At 38.5% G+C, this 18,857-nt stretch overlaps 1 protein-coding gene across 1 annotated transcript in view; it reads left to right on the forward strand.

Moving 5' to 3' along the window:
- Positions 1-18,473, forward strand: part of rgs8 (regulator of G protein signaling 8) — a 29,826-nt gene extending 11,353 nt beyond the window's left edge. Inside the window, exons 2-5 of the mRNA XM_062997986.1 lie at positions 9,257-9,371; positions 9,472-9,533; positions 16,672-16,838; positions 17,776-18,473. Of these exons, the coding sequence (XP_062854056.1) occupies positions 9,271-9,371; positions 9,472-9,533; positions 16,672-16,838; positions 17,776-17,970 (525 nt within the window). The 5' untranslated portion in view covers positions 9,257-9,270 and the 3' untranslated portion in view covers positions 17,971-18,473. The remainder of the gene's footprint in view (positions 1-9,256; positions 9,372-9,471; positions 9,534-16,671; positions 16,839-17,775) is intronic.
- The last annotated feature ends 384 nt before the right edge of the window (positions 18,474-18,857 follow it).

Consider the following 18,857-nt stretch of genomic DNA (forward strand, 5'->3'; position numbering starts at 1 on the left):
TACATGTGTTTTAGTACTCGCCGATACCGATACCTATTTAGAATGATGCAATCTGGAGCATTATGGAATAGTGTAGTTTTTAGTGTAAAATAGTGCAGTGGAACAGTTGCTTGGGTTGCCGTCACTAATTGTAAAAATAAAAAAACACCGCACAGACATCATTGAGAAAGCTTCTGACAAGCTAACGTAAACGTTCATTAATAAACGCACATAATTAACGTTGTGCACATCATACATGCGATGCGATTCTGCTGATTTACTTTAAAAGGATAATACAGTCCGATCCCATCTGAGCCGATTCTATCAGCACATATCAGCACGTAAACGACTCTGAGTCGGCTCCCGCTCTGTGGTAATAACCAGTATAATTAAGCCTGAGCTTTATAATGTAAGCGAGTCACACAAAATGTTCTGTAGTAGTTGGTGTTTATTTACATCCGCATCATTCATTATAACAGTAAACACGGAGAGATGACTGAGAAAAGAAACACGCTGCGCTTAAAATGAGTCGACTCCTGAATCACTTGTATCGACACTGTGAACAGAGTATTAAAGACACACACACGTCCTATAACAGCGGTCGCTGCTTTTGTAACCGGTTATCTTCGCTGTTAGCTCTATTTTGAAGGTTTTTCTTTTCAGACGGAACTAAATAACATTAAACGTGCGTGTGAGCGTGGTCAGTGAGAATAATTCAATCTGTCTCCCGTGGGTGAAAAATGAATTGCTTTAGTTTTAGAAGTAAAAAAATCTCGCAATGTCACGCCCCCCCCTAGTATATACTATACTAGTATCGGTACTCATGCATCTCTAGTCACAATACATTTCTCTATAAGTGCTTGTAACCATTTAAAGTCACATGTATATATACAGTATTTCAAATGAAAATGACAACCTACAACCTACATGCTACTTGCTTGTCACAAAATGTACGCCTCAGTGCTCCCAGAGAGCTAAAGCTCTACAATGTGTAATGCACGCATAGTACAATTGTACATTATTAAGTCAGAATCTTTTTGTTAAAGGTGTACAACAAATGTTAATCAGAATTAAGTTTAATTTTTTTATATGTGCAATACAAATTACTTAATGTGTCTTTTTTAGGAGCTCTTTTTGAGACTAGTGTTAGGTTTTTCGGAACATAAAAACGTACATTTAATATGGGAAGTATTACATCCAGACCACATGGTCTATTCAAAATGGCGGCTGCCATAATCTCTTGGCAGAGGGCGGAGCCTGGGCCTCTTTAGCACATTTCATTGGCTCCACCAGCAGTAAAGGAGGAGGAGCCTAGCTGAGTTTAAAAACTGGCGCATAGAAAGATTCGGGCTCTTTCTTACGTGGTGTGTCTAGACTGCAGGAGAAAAGGAGCGCCGGCCGGCTTAGCTCTGATATATATTCACAGATTATTTTTACACTTAATAAAGTGTTTTAAAGAGTACTTTCTGGACTTCCTTCGACTGCTTTCTTCAGGACCTTTTGAACAAAAGATTTATCCTAACAAATGGTAGCAGAGGATGGTTCAAGAGGTCTGAGGATTGCATCAGAATTAATTCAGCTGACTGAGGTAAGACCAGGAATTCTGAAAATATCTTTTGTACTCAGTACAGGGCGCGCGCCTGCTTAAAGTAAACAGACGTTCTCTGTATATATATTAGATGCATTTATTATTTAGTGTACTGAGTGTGAAAGTGAATCACAGATTCCGTAAGTGTCTGATTAAATTACTAAAGTATCATTACATAGTTTAAAACTGTGAATATATGTTGGAGCTAAAAAAAAAAAAATGTGTGTTTCCTGATATCTGAATTTGAACCAAACCGGTTAAAATAAATGTTAAGGGCGCCATTGTGTATGGAACACTATTGGAGGGAAAGGGGAGTCTGTCGGCTATGGGAGCGAGACTCGTCTAATTCGAATTGTTCTACATTTTAATTAGCCTGACTGTTATGGGAGCGGGGTTTAATTAATTTGATAGTTCTAAATTATAACGAATTTGTCGGTTATGGGAGCGGAATTCGTAAATTCGTGTGGGAAATCTTGAAAGAATCTGCCGGTGCTGGAAACGGGATTCGATCTATAAGATTGTCCTATATACGGGCTTGTCTGTTACGGTAACGGAGCGCCGTTTAATCTTGAAAGAATCTTTTGGTGCTGGAAACTAGATTTGATCATTAAGATTATTCTAAATTCGGACCTGACTGTTATGGGAGCGGGGTTCGGTTAATTAGACTACTTTAAATTCTAAATCAGGTTCGAAAAACAGTACATCAGGAGTTTTGTTTGTCAGTAAGTCTCTGTGTATGTTTGTCTGTGAAACCGTGTGCTGGATGTGCAACGTGGTTTCTTTTGTTGTCGGCACCATTTTGTTTCTTGAGAACGCAGCGTGGCTTTCTGTCTGTACGCCATTTTGTCTTGGGAATGCAACGTGGTCTCCCGTCTATCCGCCATTTTGTTTCTTGAGAACGCAGCGTGGCTTTGTCTGTCCGCCATTTTGGCTCTGGGTTGCGCAGCGTGGTTTCTTTTGTTCGGCGGCCATTTTGGACCAGAGAGCTGAGCGTGGTTTTCTGTCTGTCCACCATTTTGGCGAGTAACACAGCGCTTGTTAGTCGTGATAGGAGATTTGCTGGGTGTATTGGTGCATGTATTATTGAGAGATTGTTATATTGTTTTTTGTTTTAATGTGTGGGGTAATGCTGGGCAATAATTCGACATCAATATGTCGCAAGTGGGGAATGTTTCATTAGCGGTGATATGATTTTAAACAAATTCGATCAATACACATACATACACGAAACCAGTGCTTAGTGTTACCGCTCTGATCACACTGGTTACTGTAACACAGTAGTTTTTAAAGCACATTTCACAGACTGTAATTTTGCTTTCTTTCCACCTCTGATTAAGACATGTGTTGATATATTAGATTATATATTGTCAAAGCTTATGTTTATTTGAGTGAGGTCGTGTTTTTCACTGTGTACAAATGCTGAATACAAGTAAAAGGTAAAAGCTAACATGTTACTGTTTCTAAAATATTGTGTAGTTGTAAAGAGTGAGATTTCATAGCCCTATAAATCTTATGAGGTGTGATCATTTGTTTGCCTCTGGAATTAAATTGGAAATAATGCCTGAAGGTACCACTATTTCTGTACAAGACAGGGACTCTGATCCCTTCTGGATTTGTGCAGAATTTTCTTTCTGTCTTTGCTACAGAAATATCCGTAGTTATACTAAGTGATCTTGCCAAATTATGTTCTATAACTGAAAGGAAAACATCTCACGTATCAAGTTAATGATTGTATAAATACTACAGTGTACTTCTAAAATTGAACATTATTATCAAATGCTGTAATGTACTTAATCCTACCACTTTTTACAATGCCAGAGGTGACACTGCCGACAAAGCTGTTGCACACCTTCCACTGCTCAATAACGACATTATTTGTTTTACAGGTCCAGCTAACACCAGACTTTGATTGAACTAACTTTAAAATTCTGTGCTTTCCAACAGGATAAACACATTTAGAAGGTTTATTTAATATTTTATTTTCAAGATTTGATTGTAAAATTTGAAAAAGGGGGGAGTATTATGGCAGGAATAAGAATTTATGTTTAATATGCCGCTTTGTGTATTAAATCCTGTGATACATTGTGCTGGGGCAGCTGGACTGGCAGACCTACGGATATGCATGCAGATTCAGGTATGTATATGCATGCAGATTCAGGGACGCCTGGTGAAGGTAATCTTTTGCGACCCTGCGGTCACATATGAGGACATTACATTTTGGTTTTGTTATGCCTTATTCCTTGACCTGCTAAACTTCGATCGATTGTCCCCATTAGTGGACACTTTTGTCTGCCAGCTAGTGGTAGCAAAAGTACTAGAACACTAATAAAGTTTGTTTGCTTCTTTATTAAGATTTTGACGTTATGTTTTGCACTTTGGTTACATTTATGACAGGAGCGGTGGTTGCTCATTGCACGGGATTCAGGTTGTATCGGGCACAGACATGGACGGTTCAGTGTCTCTGGTTCGCCTCGCTGGCATGTCTTTGGACTGTGGGAGGAAACCGGAGCACCCGGGGAAAACCAACATGCGGGCTCCGCGGAGGGGGGACCTTCTTGCTGTGACAGTGTGCGACGGTACTACCCACTGAGCCACCGTGTCGCCCAACTAAGGTTAAAAACATAAGGAATAGGAAAAATGCATTGAAAAAATCAAAGCTCGGGTCTCAGGAGATTAAATATAATTGCTTACACGGACTCCGGTAAGATTCAATTTAATTGGTAATATTTTTTGGAAATTGGTAATTGGTAATTGGTAATATTTGATGCTTGTGTTGTATCCGATGAATCTTTTCTAGCTAATTGATCAGGTCAACTCACTCATTTTATATTATATAGTTTATTGAAGAAGTTAGATTGGTTCAATGTGGTGCAGTAAACCTTGTGGCAATACTATGCATGATCATAGATGAGTGCAATTTAAAGATTGAGGGAATAGTGAGAAGAAAATAACTTGTTAGGAGAGAAGTACATGAAGGGGGGTGACTGGAGACCCAGGTCATAGGTTTCACAGACACACAGCAACCCAGCGGGGGGTTGAGGCCATAAACTGCAGGCCCTGCATGAGTAAAGAGAAGTCTGATATTTAATCTACTGTGTACTGGCTGAGGATGGTGGACACTTATGCAGTACCAAAGATGATGTAAAAAATTATGAATACCAGATCTTGCAGATGTGTGTCATGGCTGTTGTTGCATTCTGATGTTTGAGTAAAGCAGTGTTCAAGAGGCATATGTGGTGCTGAGGTACAGAATGCCAAAGTAATGACATCATCAGACAAGAGGAAGGGAAAGCTGATCGTGACCGTGTGGGACAGTAGTGTGTTTTAATAGACATCCACCTGAAGATCTGAGTTCCATAATAAAAAGTGAGGGGTTCGGTAACATCTTATAGAGGTTTTAAATGTATTTTACAGTAAGGTTGGTAGTACTTTGCAGTGAGTTAACTAAATGGAACTGTTTAAGTAGAGTTTAATGTGATTCAAGAAAGCCAAAGTGGATCAAAGCGCTGGTGATGATGAGCATGAGGGATTGGCTGACTAGAAGCAGGAGATGGTCATGTGAGAGTCTGTTGGATTGTGGGAAATGGAGTCTGTATTGTTAGAAGCAGGAGGTGTGTTAGTACCAGTGACCAAAAGTTGGGGTAAAAATCTGAATGAATAAATAATGTAAGTCAGGGGTTTGTAGGACTGATGGAAGTTGATATAGCAGAGCTGTTGTTATTTTAAGTATGGCAGAGTAAATAATAAATAGTGGATTGGTGATTTGTATTGGAAAAAATGTGATTTAGAAAATTTGAAGGCTCTCTAGCATGCGACGATGATGAAGTAGAATAAGTGTAGAAAATGTTAGATGTAATGTGTGTGCACCTTCTGCTCTGATCAGTTTGAACTGTTTGAAGTGGAATTTTATATAGCAGGAAGGGTTGTGAAGTAATTGTTTGTTTCCAGGGGATCACTGTCGATTACCCTGAAGTATATGTTTGTTTCCATAGGGCCATTGTCGGTCGCGGTGAAGTAATTGTTTGTTTCCAGGGGATCACTGTCGATTGCCCTGAAGTATATGTTTGTTTCCATAGGGCCATTGTCGGTCGTGGTGAAGTAATTGTTTGTTTCCAGTAGACACTGTTGTTGTACTGAGGTTTACGTTCTTTTGTCTGAGTTGTGTTTGGACAACCGAGTGAGTTGTGCCAGTGAATGTTAAAAGAATACTCGTATTCTTCGACTAGGCAGGAATTTTCTGTTCTAGGGTGTGTCTCGTTAAAACCAGTTTATCTTTGTCTTAATACGTGTTACAGATTTTGCTCGAAAGGTTGTTTAAAGCGGTCTAAAATGTCTAATTTAACACATAGGGAATTTATCCATGTCTCACCCACTAACTCAGGAACCAACCCCAACCAACATCAAAGCTTATAAAGACAATTACACCTGTTTCAGGAGCAACAAACCAGAACCGATAAACAGGGGACATTTTTCAGAAGGGATGTGTGTATGAATGGGTGTCTGTCGCTAAAACACTGAATGAACTGCCAAAGGCAGCTCACTTGCGGCCCTGACGCTAACCTTCCTTACTCGCCGGCGCCACATTGGTGTCAGAAGTGGGATCGTGGTGTTTGGGTGGCTCTGATGGTTTGGTGAGCCAATATGCCCAGTCTGTCGGAGTGCGCTAGCCCAGGTGGCTGTAGGGGCAGGGTGCCCGGTCCAGCAGTGGGTGGAAGAGCGACTCGGCAGTGTAATGGGGTGCGGTCCAGACACAGAGCCACCCAGTGGACGCTGGTGAGTGGGTCACCGGGACGGTTGACCATTAGGGAGGAGGCAGTGTAGCGTTGCCACTGGGTCTGGCACGGGCTTTACCCAGAAAGCCTTGCGGCAGTGGTGTCTAAGCTCACCGTGGCCGTGTATCCCGATGTTGGGAGTGGGGTGGCTGCGGTGAGGGCTGGGTAAGTAGCTTATATGTTTGTCTGTTGTATGATTGTATGTGTGTATGAATGGGTTAAGTGGCTAGAAGGGATGTTTGGGCCATGGAAGGGAGTTATTGCAAATTTGGTGATGTCAGCATGCGTAGGATTGGTAATTTTAGTGATATGTTGTTGTTGTGGTATCCCGTGCATCAGGGTATTAATAGAAATTTTTTAATAGATATAGTGAGTAGAGGAAGCAGAGGGGGGCAGGATCCACCAGTTATCCAGATGGTGTTGGCTGATTTGTCTAGATAGCATGCAGATGATGATGAGGAGGATACCCTTGAAGGTGGGCCGGAAGACCCACTTCGAGCAGTATAAGTGCTACTAACTCTGCTTAATTAAAGGTAAAACCGACCAGACAAGATGAGGAGAGAGGACCAGCACTACTAATCACACACCGTGATGAAGGAAGGAGACTTGGAAGGACTGGCAGAGGCAGACACTGAGGGGACTGGAAGACCCACTCCAAGGGACAGAAGTGGCACTAACTGGACCTGCCTACAGGGAACAACCCACAGCAGAAAAGCCCGACAAAACCGACTATGTGGAAGAAGAGTCCAGCGGAATCAACGGAGCGGAACAAGACGAGGGGGGAGAATTTAGTTAGACTAGGAGACAAAAAAAAACATAAACATATAGTTCGCAGACACATAGACCATCTTTGAAAACACTAGTTAAGTGCAACACACATAGTTTAGCTACAAAACGCAAGGGGTTAGTTCAGGATTGTTTACAATGTATATATGTTTGGTACTCTGCTATTTTTAGGAAATGTTTGTGCTGCTGTGGAAACAGGTAAGGCCGACAGGGGAGAATCCATAAGACATTAGGAGTCATGCAGAGACACAGGAGCTATGGGCCCCTTCTGAATATCTGCAGCTCCGTCTGGTGGAGGACAACCTGAACGGACTTCCTGTGGAAGCTACGCACCCATTGTGTTTATTTTATTTTTCTTCTCTTTTTGATTTCCTATTTTTTAAATTACTTTATTTTTGATTTCCTGTTTTTATTATTTTTTGTTTGTTTGTTTCAGGGTTAGGAGCTGTTGCGATAGGTACGGTTCCTTTAGTTTAATTGGTAGCCTTTTTATTTTTAGAAACGTTTTATTGTATAAAATTCAGCCCAGTGGCCATGTAGTCAGAAGGGGTTAAATTGGGGGGTTGCTGACAGCTATCCTTGTCTCCTGGGATCTAGAAACACCTAACCTATAGTTAAAAGTTATTGTGAAAGCATTAAGATGCTTCCAAGGGGGGATTGTTAGGTTTTTCGGAACATAAAAACGTACATTTAATATGGGAAGTATTACATCCAGACCACATGGTCTATTCAAAATGGCGGCTGCCATAATCTCTTGGCAGAGGGCGGAGCCTGGGCCTCTTTAGCACATTTCATTGGCTCCACCAGCAGTAAAGGAGGAGGAGCCTAGCTGAGTTTAAAAACTGGCGCATAGAAAGATTCGGGCTCTTTCTTACGTGGTGTGTCTAGACTGCAGGAGAAAAGGAGCGCCGGCCGGCTTAGCTCTGATATATATTCACAGATTATTTTTACACTTAATAAAGTGTTTTAAAGAGTACTTTCTGGACTTCCTTCGACTGCTTTCTTCAGGACCTTTTGAACAAAAGATTTATCCTAACACTAGATTTTTTTGGGAACCCCTCTAGGACTAGATTTTGCTGCATGGACGCACAGTACATGTGCTGGCTTTCTGTATGACTGAATAGATTTGAGTAGATTTGCCCCACACGTGTGTGCTTTTTATAAAATATATATATATATATATTTGCTTATTTTCATTTATATGAGGCCATTTTTATTTTTTAAATTTTATAAATGATTAATAAAGTAGTCATCATAGTAACAGACAGTTTATTTTGTGTATTTAATTAGATATCAGTTGTGGAGATGCGGCCAACTGTTAAATAACTTGTATAATGTTTGTTTGTTTATTAGGATTTTAACGTCATGTTTTACACTTTGGTTACATTCATGACAGAAAACGGTAGTTACTCATTACTCAAGATTCATCAGTTCACAAGTTTATATTGAACTCAGTCCTGGACAATTTTGTATCTTCAATTCACCTCACTTGCACGTTTTTGGACTGTGGGAGGAAACCGGAGCACCTGGAGGAAACCCACACAGACATGGGGAGAACATGCAAACTCCACACAGAAAGGAGCCGGACCGCCCCACCTGGGGATCTAACCCAGGACCTTCTTGCTGTGAGGCGACAGTGCTACCCACTTAGCCACCGTGCCGCCCTAACTTATATAATGGTCAAAAAGTAATAATGTTTTTGATAGGATGATTTGACAATAGAATCTTCAGTATATAATTTACCCAACATTGCCACAACATTGGCTATAAAGTCTGCTGTGTGGGAAAAGACCGGACTAATAAGTGGGTGGGGTCTTCAAACGCTGTGCAGGAATGAAGCAAAGTGGGGAAGCCTCATGTGCAAATCCACCGAGGCACAGGTGAAAAAGAAGGGGTCGAGGGACTGCGCACACGTCGGAGGGGGTGTGGGGCAGGCAAATACCCTCCTCGAACACAATCAGTGGAAGACTAATTGGCTATGCTAAATCAAGAGAAAAAGGAAGAAAATGCATAAATAAATAGAAAAAAATGTTGTACAATAAAGGTATTACTTCTCTCGATATTATCCGTTTATGTGGTTCTGCTTCTCTTGATCATCACTGACCTTTGTATATATTTTTATTTGTTTTAGATCAACCTTCAACCATGAAAACTAGACTTGGCTGTCTTTCCAATAAATCAGACTCCTGCAGCGACTTCTCTGAATTTTTACCTCCAGGACCAGAGAGATCCACAAGATACCTGAAGTAAGTAAAAGCAGACTTTTATATATGGTCATGTAAAATAATTAAATGTGAAACAATTATGTGAAATTGTATTAAATAATTTCTTCTAAATAATGTCTAGGTTATCCACAGATGAAGTGACAAAATGGGCAGACTCCTTTGATGTTCTTCTGTCAAACAAATGTAAGTAATGTGTATATAAAACATATTAACATACATAATACATATATTAATTAATATACTGTGTCTTAATACATCCCAATGCAGGGTTTTCTGGCAATATGACAAAACCTGCTGGGTCAAATATACTGAATACCTATAATAGGTCCAATTATTGACTTGGTTGTATAAAATGTGCCAAACCCTCTCAATTTATTATAGGAAAAATTGATGTTTAAATGACAACATGTGTTACTGTGAAATGTGTATGAACCCTCAGCATCAATGGTGCCTTCACAGATGTGCATGTTACCCATGCAACTGACACACACACACACACACACACTGGCTTTTAAAATTTGCATTAGTAACAATTGAGATTTTGAGTCCTTCTCATCTTGTGCCCAGAGAACACAATGTCAATTATTTCCAAAAAGTATTTGAAATGTAGATTCATCAGATCACAGCACACATTTCCATTTGTATTATGTTTATATATATTTGCACTTTGTGTAGTGACAATTTGCGTTTGTAGAACTGTTTTTTGTAAAGTGTTTCTTTTTTTTCTTTTTTTTCAAAGGCATATTCATTTTTAATGCAGTGTGTTTTCTGAGTGGTCAAAAGTCGCAAGCATTCAATATTATTATTTGGCCCTTTATGCACCAAGATTACTCTGGATTCTCAAATTCTCCTTTCAATAAAGGACCTCATATTGCGAAATTCTTAGATACCTGGCACATTTTTGTGTGTTGGTAAAATGTTTCTAAATGGCTGGACTATAGCTCATGCAGTTTTTGGAAACTGGCAAACCCTGACCCCTCCTTGGTAAATGACCAAGCTTTTAATTTATGCTCCTTTTGGAATAGGTAACAGTTACATATTCACATGTTCATTCGAGGAAAGTTTCAAAACATCATCTAACCAGTAAGCCCAAACTAACCAGTCTTAAATTGCACATTTTCTAACTTTTTTGAAATGTTTTGCAAGCATCACATTAAAATCAGTGTATATTTATGTAAAATAGTAAAGTTTAAAATTAAAATACAAGCTGCTCAGGTGGCGCAGTGGTAAAAAAGTGCTAGCGCACCAGAGCTGGGATTTCGAATATATCGTATCGAATCTCAGCTCTGCCATCCGGCTGGGCTGAGTGGCCACATGAACAACGATTAGCCTGTTGTTCATATGGGGTTAGAGTATTAAGCCGAATAGGGACTCCTCGTAACTGATGCACTACGACCTCTGATGGCTGATTGATGGTGCCTGCACAGAGGCGGGGAAAGAGTGCGGATCAGGGTGTGTCTCTCCGTACACAAGCCTGATTTGAACATATGCACTCGCCTAGAGTGGGTGACAAAATGTATACAGCTGCTGCCCACATGTTGGAGGGAGTGTGGGTTAGCTTCGCCGTTCTCCTCAAATCAGAGGGGGGGTTGGCATTAGTGAAAAGGAAGCATGACGCAATCAAGCAATTGGACGTGCTGAAAAAGGGGAGAAAATATAAACAATGTATATATATATAAATTTAAATGCAGATCTAATATTATATTTTGTCTATTATTTGACAGCAAAAATGACTAAGCTTTGAATTACAGGTTTAAAATCGACCATACTTGAAGTGCATGGAGACAGGCATAAAAAATGCACTTGTCAGTGTACTTGATGCATTTCTTAATTCATTTCACACTAAGTCATGGATTTGAAATAATGCTACTGTCACTCACACAGTAAACGACAGATCTAATTTGCTTAGCATGTCTGCGTCGGTTATATAAGCATGTCTATGTTATTTTTACTGACACTTGGCTTGGGGCACTGGGGTGGCACAGCAGAGAAGCAGAAATAGCCCTGCATGAATGCTAAATCACAATCACAGAGATTCTTAACTTGCATCCTGAAGCCTTTCACTACTGTGGAAATGCAACTTATCTTTTAATTTGATGAAATGTTTTATTTATTTATTTTTGTTTAAAATTAAAAGGAACTGTTCTTTTGGAGAGTGAAGATGTGCCATTTGAGGTGTGACAGTGGCTGCAGCAAATAGGACTATTTGTTCTTTTTGCAGGCAGGGTACAAACAGTTGCTGTTCTCGCCTCTTGATTGTTCTTCTATTGAATTTTCTAAAGAACATTTACCAGCTCTGCCATTGTATACAGTTTAATTGTTGCTCAAAGAACATGAGGAAAAGCTTTGATTTAAAAGAATGCATTTAAAATCCAAATTCTGGATTGTGAGTAAATATGAATGTGTACATTTGTAGGAACTGTTTATTTCTAAAAAGAAAACATATAAATGTTTAAAGAGAACAAGTGAAATTAGTCAGAGCAATTGTGGAATAGTCAGTAAGGCAATGGATACCTCTTTTTTCTTCTGTTTCTCTTTTCATTATATGTTTTTCCTTTGGTTTTATGAAATGTTCTTTTTTTATATTTTACTGGCAACACATTATTAGATTAGATTAGATTAGATTCAACTTTATTGTCATTGTGCAGAGTAAACAAGTACAAAGCCAACACAATGCAGTAGTATCTAACCAGAAGTGCAAGATAGATATTATAAATGAAAAATCAATTAAATTAACAAAAAAGAAAGTAAATAATAATAATATTAATAACCAAATTTTAAGTACCCATGCTTGATATAGCTTACTTATTAGTTATACCAGTTGTTGTTTGTAGTAATGAATCATTTGTATTGCATTTTCTACATAACATAACTAACGTAATATAAAATATAACTATTATTTCTTTCTCCTTTTTTGTCTTTTGCCTGCTCCTGTATGTTAGGGGTCACCACAGCAGATGTGCATACCAGACTCAGCACAGTTTTAACTGGTATTCTTGACACAACTCTTATATTTTCATGACCAGCACCGAGATGGCGCCGACAAGTGCACCTCCCAATGACTAGGCTGTTTCGACTTACCCCTTATTCTCAGACATTGGACAATAATGTCTGTGCAGACGCCTGTTATAGTTTGAAAGTTTCGTATAACAGGGTGTAGCCCAGTGGTTAAGATACTGGACTAGTAATCAGAGTGTCACTGGTTCCAGCCCCACCGCTACCAGGTTGCTGCTGTTGGGCCCTTGAGCAAGGCCCTTAACCCTCAATTGCTTAGACTGTATACTGTCATAGTACTGTAAGTGGCTTTGGATAAAAAGTGTCTGCTAAAAATGTAAATGTATAAAAAGCTACTTTTTAGAAATGCGTTTGTAGTTTGTAGTAGTTAATGCAATTATTATTATTATTAATATTATTATTATTATTATTATTATTATTATTATCATTATCATTATTATTATTATTATTATTATTATTGTTACTATAATTATTATTTATTTATTTATTAAAACATTGTACAGTTTGTGATCACAACACACTGTGGGTCATCGACTTATAAGTCAAATTATTTAGACGCACTACTTAGACAGCAATTACATCAGTTTTTGCTTACTAGGCTAACACAGTTAGCCTCATGCTATTCAAACCAATGGGATAAGGAGGCACAATGTAGCATGTTACCTAACATCTCCTGCTAAAAATGGTTAAATTGTCACTGATAACTGATGATAATCTATTTTATTTTATTTATATCGCCATATTTGTAATTTATTCGTGAGAAAAGTTGTGCCGCACTGAATGCTGGAATTGCCTTCAGGCATCGGATAGATAGATTAAGATAAGATAAGATAAGATCCTTTATTTGTCATATATACATATACAGGTGTACAGTACAATGAAATTCTTTCTTCACATATCCCAGCTTGTTTGGAAGCTGGGGTCAGAGCGCAGGGTCAGCCATCGTACGGCGCCCCTGGAGCAGACAGGGTTAAGGGCCTTGCTCAAAGACCCAACAGCGGCTGCATAGCTGAGCCTGGATTTGAACCGCCAATCTTCCGGTTGATTGCCCAAAGCTCTAATAATGGATGCTCCATTATTAAGTGAAAATACAGTTCAAATTTAAGGCACCTCAGCATTTTAAGCATTCTAAGTATTCGAATAGCCTTCTTCTCGGGAGCACACATAGGATGACATAAAATGCTGTCTATGTACAGAGCTCACTAGGTTTTCGAACACACTGTGCAAGCTTCATATTTTTACCAGTACAATGCTAAAAGATCTTAAATTGATCCAGTCAAGGCTATTCATTAAAATATATTGACTTGAACCTCTTTGTTTCATCTTTAATAGCATGACTGCTATTTATATTGTACTTTAGGTTTCATAAAATAGAACAGTGAGAAAGTACAATGCAAAAGCATCTTACCAGAAGTGTAAAGTAGCAAACACATAAAAAGTACAAATGATGATGAGGTAAAAGTATAAATAATTATGAAGTTTTAATGAGGTTGAGGTGTGCAAACGTGTAAAAAAAACATGCAACAGGTAAACATGCATGCCTATATTTTATACATCACATTAACATAAGATGTTTTGTTATATAGACGTTTATCTGATATTTGATACTGTTACGTAAGTGTTTGTCAGACACATGCTGGGACAACAGAACAAAAAAAAAAAAAACTGAGTTGCTGAATGTTGGTGCAGTCCTACCATGGATAATAGGAACTAATCAACAATCCCCATGCTGGGATACTGGCACTAAACAAACAACCCCCTGAATAAAGGAGGTCTAGGAGAAAATAACAAAACCCCCGTAATTCGAGTTGCAAAACATGACCTTTTGACATGATGTCCTTGGGACGAACGAGAAAAACAACAATGTGCTTTTGGAAGAATTTCCCATACAGTACTGTCTGGTGTAATCCTTCTCAATATAGTCATAAAACATTAAATCTGATACATAAATATAGTTTTGCAGTTTAATGTTGTCACGTTTCTGTCATTTCTCAGACATAACACACATGTTTTATTTATTGTAATTATTTTTATTGAAACATTTGGTAAACTTGATGACTGCAGTATAGTGGAACAAAGGTCTGACATACTTAACCAGCCTGTCCAACACTAAACCAAACCTCAGTTATAATTCACATTTTCACTCACTTTTTAAAAATGATTTTCACACAACTTACACCACATGACTGGCTTATTAAATAATAACAATATTTAGTAGATGAACATGTGTTTTTGATAAAATGCCACTGACCGTAATATAACTAATAACATACAGTAGACCCTTGAGTTACGAACGGTTTACCAAACGAAAATGTCGGGTTACAATCAATCTTCTCCAATTTAACATTCAAACAAATTTCGGATTATGAACAGACATTCGCGAAACACGTGATGTCACGAACAAGTTGACTCCAACCGTCTCTCTCTCTCTCTCTCTCTCTCTCTCTCTCTATCTTTCTCTCTCTCTCTCTCTCTCTCTCTCTCTCTCTCTCTCTCTCTATATATATATATATATATATATATATATATATATATATATATATACTGTATATATATATATATATATATATATATATATACAGTGAGTGAACATTCAGACAGTGGACGGTGTTTTTCTGGTGTTTTCTTTGTATTTTATAAAATTCAAAAAACTATTACATTAGTTCTTGTATAATTACTCCTGCCAGTAGCTGTCACTGTGTATCAGACAGAGGGGACAGTGAGTGAGAGAGAAGAAGGAAGTCGCTGAGTAAAATATTATTTCTTTTGTGCAATTACACCTACAAAATACAACACTATTAAAATAAAGTAGGAAATTATACAGAAATATGAGAGAAAAAGAAGGACATTTATTATGATGTATGGTACAGCACATGTACTGTACTGAAATGTGATGTGTGTTTATGTACAGTACAGTACTACTGTGTATTATTGTTTATCATTGTTTATTACAGTAATGTCTATTCTATAATTTAAGATTAAGGCAAAATATACTTGTATTTATAACAAAAAAGACCATTTAAGACATTAGAAAGGTTAGGTAAGGGGGGGTTAGGAAGGTCTGGCACATATAAATTCTATTTACTATAATATTTCTTTGGGGAAAAATAGGTTTAACTAACGAACATTCTGACTTAAGAACAGCCCTTTGGAACCAATTAAATTCGTAAGTCAAGGGTCCACTGTATTTAGCTGGGGTGACCAATACTTCAATTGCGATCTACCAGTCGATCGCACAATGCATGCTGGTAGATCGCGTCTCATTCAAACAAGTCAAAGCGATTGACATGAAATGTGGCCACTCTTTCTTTAATTCACAGTTTGTCACCATACACCTCAGCCCGCCTAAAGCACTGCAAATCTGGAAAGTTTTCATTCATCAGTAGCCAGATTGCGCCATTTTTACATTTTTCCTTTTGTAACCTACACTGTTTGTGAAGATGTGTGAGCAACCAAGCACAAAGAACCCAAAAACGGTTCGATTCGGGCAAGAACACTGCAAAGACGGCCGGAAGAAGCTGACGGAGAATATTTAGAATTCATGTTACATACAGGAATTTTAATCTGACATTCATATGAAGTCAAGCACCTCTGCTGGATAATTTTGAAACCTGCTGGCTGAGTAAAAAAAATCCAAACATAAGAGTATGTGCTACTTATTTGACAGCATTTTTGAATCAGCCTACTTGTATGAATCAGCCTTTTTCAACATGAAAACAATGAACTCTAAATATCGGTCCACCCTTGAAAATTGGCATCAGCAGCTACTGTCCAGACTACATTAACCTGGCTGACACCATTCAGCACATTTAAAAAAAAGCTTCAAAGCTGATGATGAAGAAAAAAATGATGAAGGCAACCTTAAAAAATAGATCGCGGTGACCAGTCAACTTAAATAGTAGATCTCAAGTCACAAAAGTGTGGGCACCCCTGATATATAACAATGTGTTCTTTCTTCTGACAGTATTTAGGGAGATGATGGGGTCTTGGATGGGTAAATGCTAAAGTTAGCCATGTCATTGTACATTCTTTAGTCAGTATTTTAGCAATGTAATCACACTGCTGTGGTAATGACATGATAGTGTGTTTGTGTTTCAGAAATACTGTTTGATCTTAGTGACCCCTTTATTAGGAATACATCACTTTGGCACATGTAGGTGCATTGTTACAGACTAGAGCTTTTTCATGCACAGTGGTATATTTATGTAATTATTTATTTCTACCCCCATCTGTTTATTGTTTAGAAATAATAGAACATTTTATTAACAAAACCTGTATTTTATTTATTTATTTATTTTTACCACAGATGGCCTGGCAGCATTCAGAGCTTTCCTTAAAACTGAATTCAGTGATGAGAACATTCAGTTCTGGTTGGCCTGTGAGGACTACAAAAAGATCAAATCTCCTGCAAAGCTGGTGTCCAAAGCCAACAAGATCTACAAGGAATTTATTGATGTTCAAGCACCCAAAGAGGTATACATTTACATTTTCAGTATTTAGCAGACGCTTTTATTCAAAGTGACTTACAGTACTGTGACAGTGTACTATCTAAGCAATTGAGGGTTAAGGGCCTTGTTTAAGGGCCCAACAGTGGCAACCTGGCAGTGGTGGGGCTTGAACCAGCAACCTTTCAATTACTAGTCCAGTACCCTAACCACTGGGCTACAACTGAGTTATAGTGCATTATACTTTCAGATATTAGGACACACTATTTCACAACCATGGGCATTAATATTAATATAATTAATATTAATGCCCATGCAATCAAAAGACCATTATCATTAATTATTAATATCATTAACTACACTTAATTAATGTTCTGAAAGTGTGAAATGAACAGGGTTGCCAAATATGAACTCAAATATGAACATTGTTTTATATTGGAATACTTGAACTCGGCAACAAGCATCCCAATACAATTCATGCAGTTAATGGTAAAAATGGGAAGCCGCTCAGGTCGCACAACAGTAAAAACACACGCTGGAACACCAGAGCTGGGATCTTGAATACATTGTATCAAATCTCAGCTCTGCCTGCCTTCCACATGAACAACGATTGGCCTGTTGTTCAGATAGGGGTGGGATATTAAGCCGGATAGGGACTCTCTCATAACTGATGCAATTACGACCTCTGCTGGCTGATTGATGGTGCCTGCACAGAGACGGGAAAAGAGTGCTGTCAGGATGTGGCTCTCCGTACACAGAGCTAATCTGCACTGCACTCGTCAAAGTGTTAGGTGACAAAATGCATACGGCTGCTGCCCAAGTGTCGGAGGGGGCGTGGGTTAGCTTCGTTCTCCTCAATCAGAGCAGGGGTCGGCATTGGTGGAGAGGAAGCATGATACAATCGGACTCGTTAAAAGGCTGTCATATATGCACATTTAATTAAAGTCCATAAACATTCTTTCCAGGTGAACATAGACTTCAGAACCAGAGAGGAGACCAAACAGAAACTTTTGGAACCAACATCCACCAGTCTCAATGAAATCCAAACCAAGGTCTACAGCCTAATGGAGAAGGACTCCTACCCTCGCTTTCTCCGATCAAAATTCTATCAGGAGCTGCTGAACCGAACTCAGATGCACTGTCAGAGGAAATCAGTCTAATGAACCATCATCTCCAAGATGTTTTACTTTCATGGTTAAAACTTATTGAGACGTTAGAACAAATGTTTACTGTTATACATACTGAGTTTTCTGATTATGCATTGTACTGTAGAACTATTAGGCTAGTTTGCACTTGTATAGACAACAATGAATCATGTTACTACCATGTGAGACGTGATCTTCTGCCTGATAGTTATAGGTGGATGTATGTTTGTATAGGTCAACAGTGAGCATGTTTATAGAATTGTTTGGATATTCTGTACTGCGCAGGTTTTTTACCCAGAGTATTAAATACAACATTTAGTAACATTAGGTTTGAATTCAAACGTCTATTCACAATATAAAGGTGATTCCTCTTATTTATATATTCTTTTTTTAATTATTTGGCCAAAACACATGACTGATTACCCCATTTTTAAATGTTTATACATTTGTTTGTCAGTATTTAATTGTTAATGGGCATGTTACTTGGTACTTTACTATTAAAGACTAAATTAAGTAAACTGTGTCTTTATTATTGTATAAAAGAAGCTATGAAGCTAAAAAAAAAAAATCTGATTATGAGGCAAGGTACACACTTACTAAATATACAGTACTTTCTTATAGGGTGGCATAGTGGCTCGGTTGATACCACTGTTGCCTCACAGCAAGAAGTTCCTGGGTTTGATTCCCAGGTGGAGTGGTCGAGGTTCTTTTTGTGTGGAGTTTGCATGTTCTCCTCATGTCTGAGGGTTGGTGAGGGTTCCCTTGGATTTCCTCCCACAGTCCAAAAACATGCAGTCAGTCCAGTTAATTGGAGGTACTGAAGTCCCCCTAGGTGTGTGTGTTTGTGTGAATGTGCGTGTAAGTGTGTTTGCCCTGTGAGTTTTTTCTGCCGTTCAACCAGT

Source organism: Trichomycterus rosablanca, chromosome 6 (assembly GCF_030014385.1).
Source record: "Trichomycterus rosablanca isolate fTriRos1 chromosome 6, fTriRos1.hap1, whole genome shotgun sequence".
NCBI lineage: Eukaryota > Metazoa > Chordata > Actinopteri > Siluriformes > Trichomycteridae > Trichomycterus > Trichomycterus rosablanca.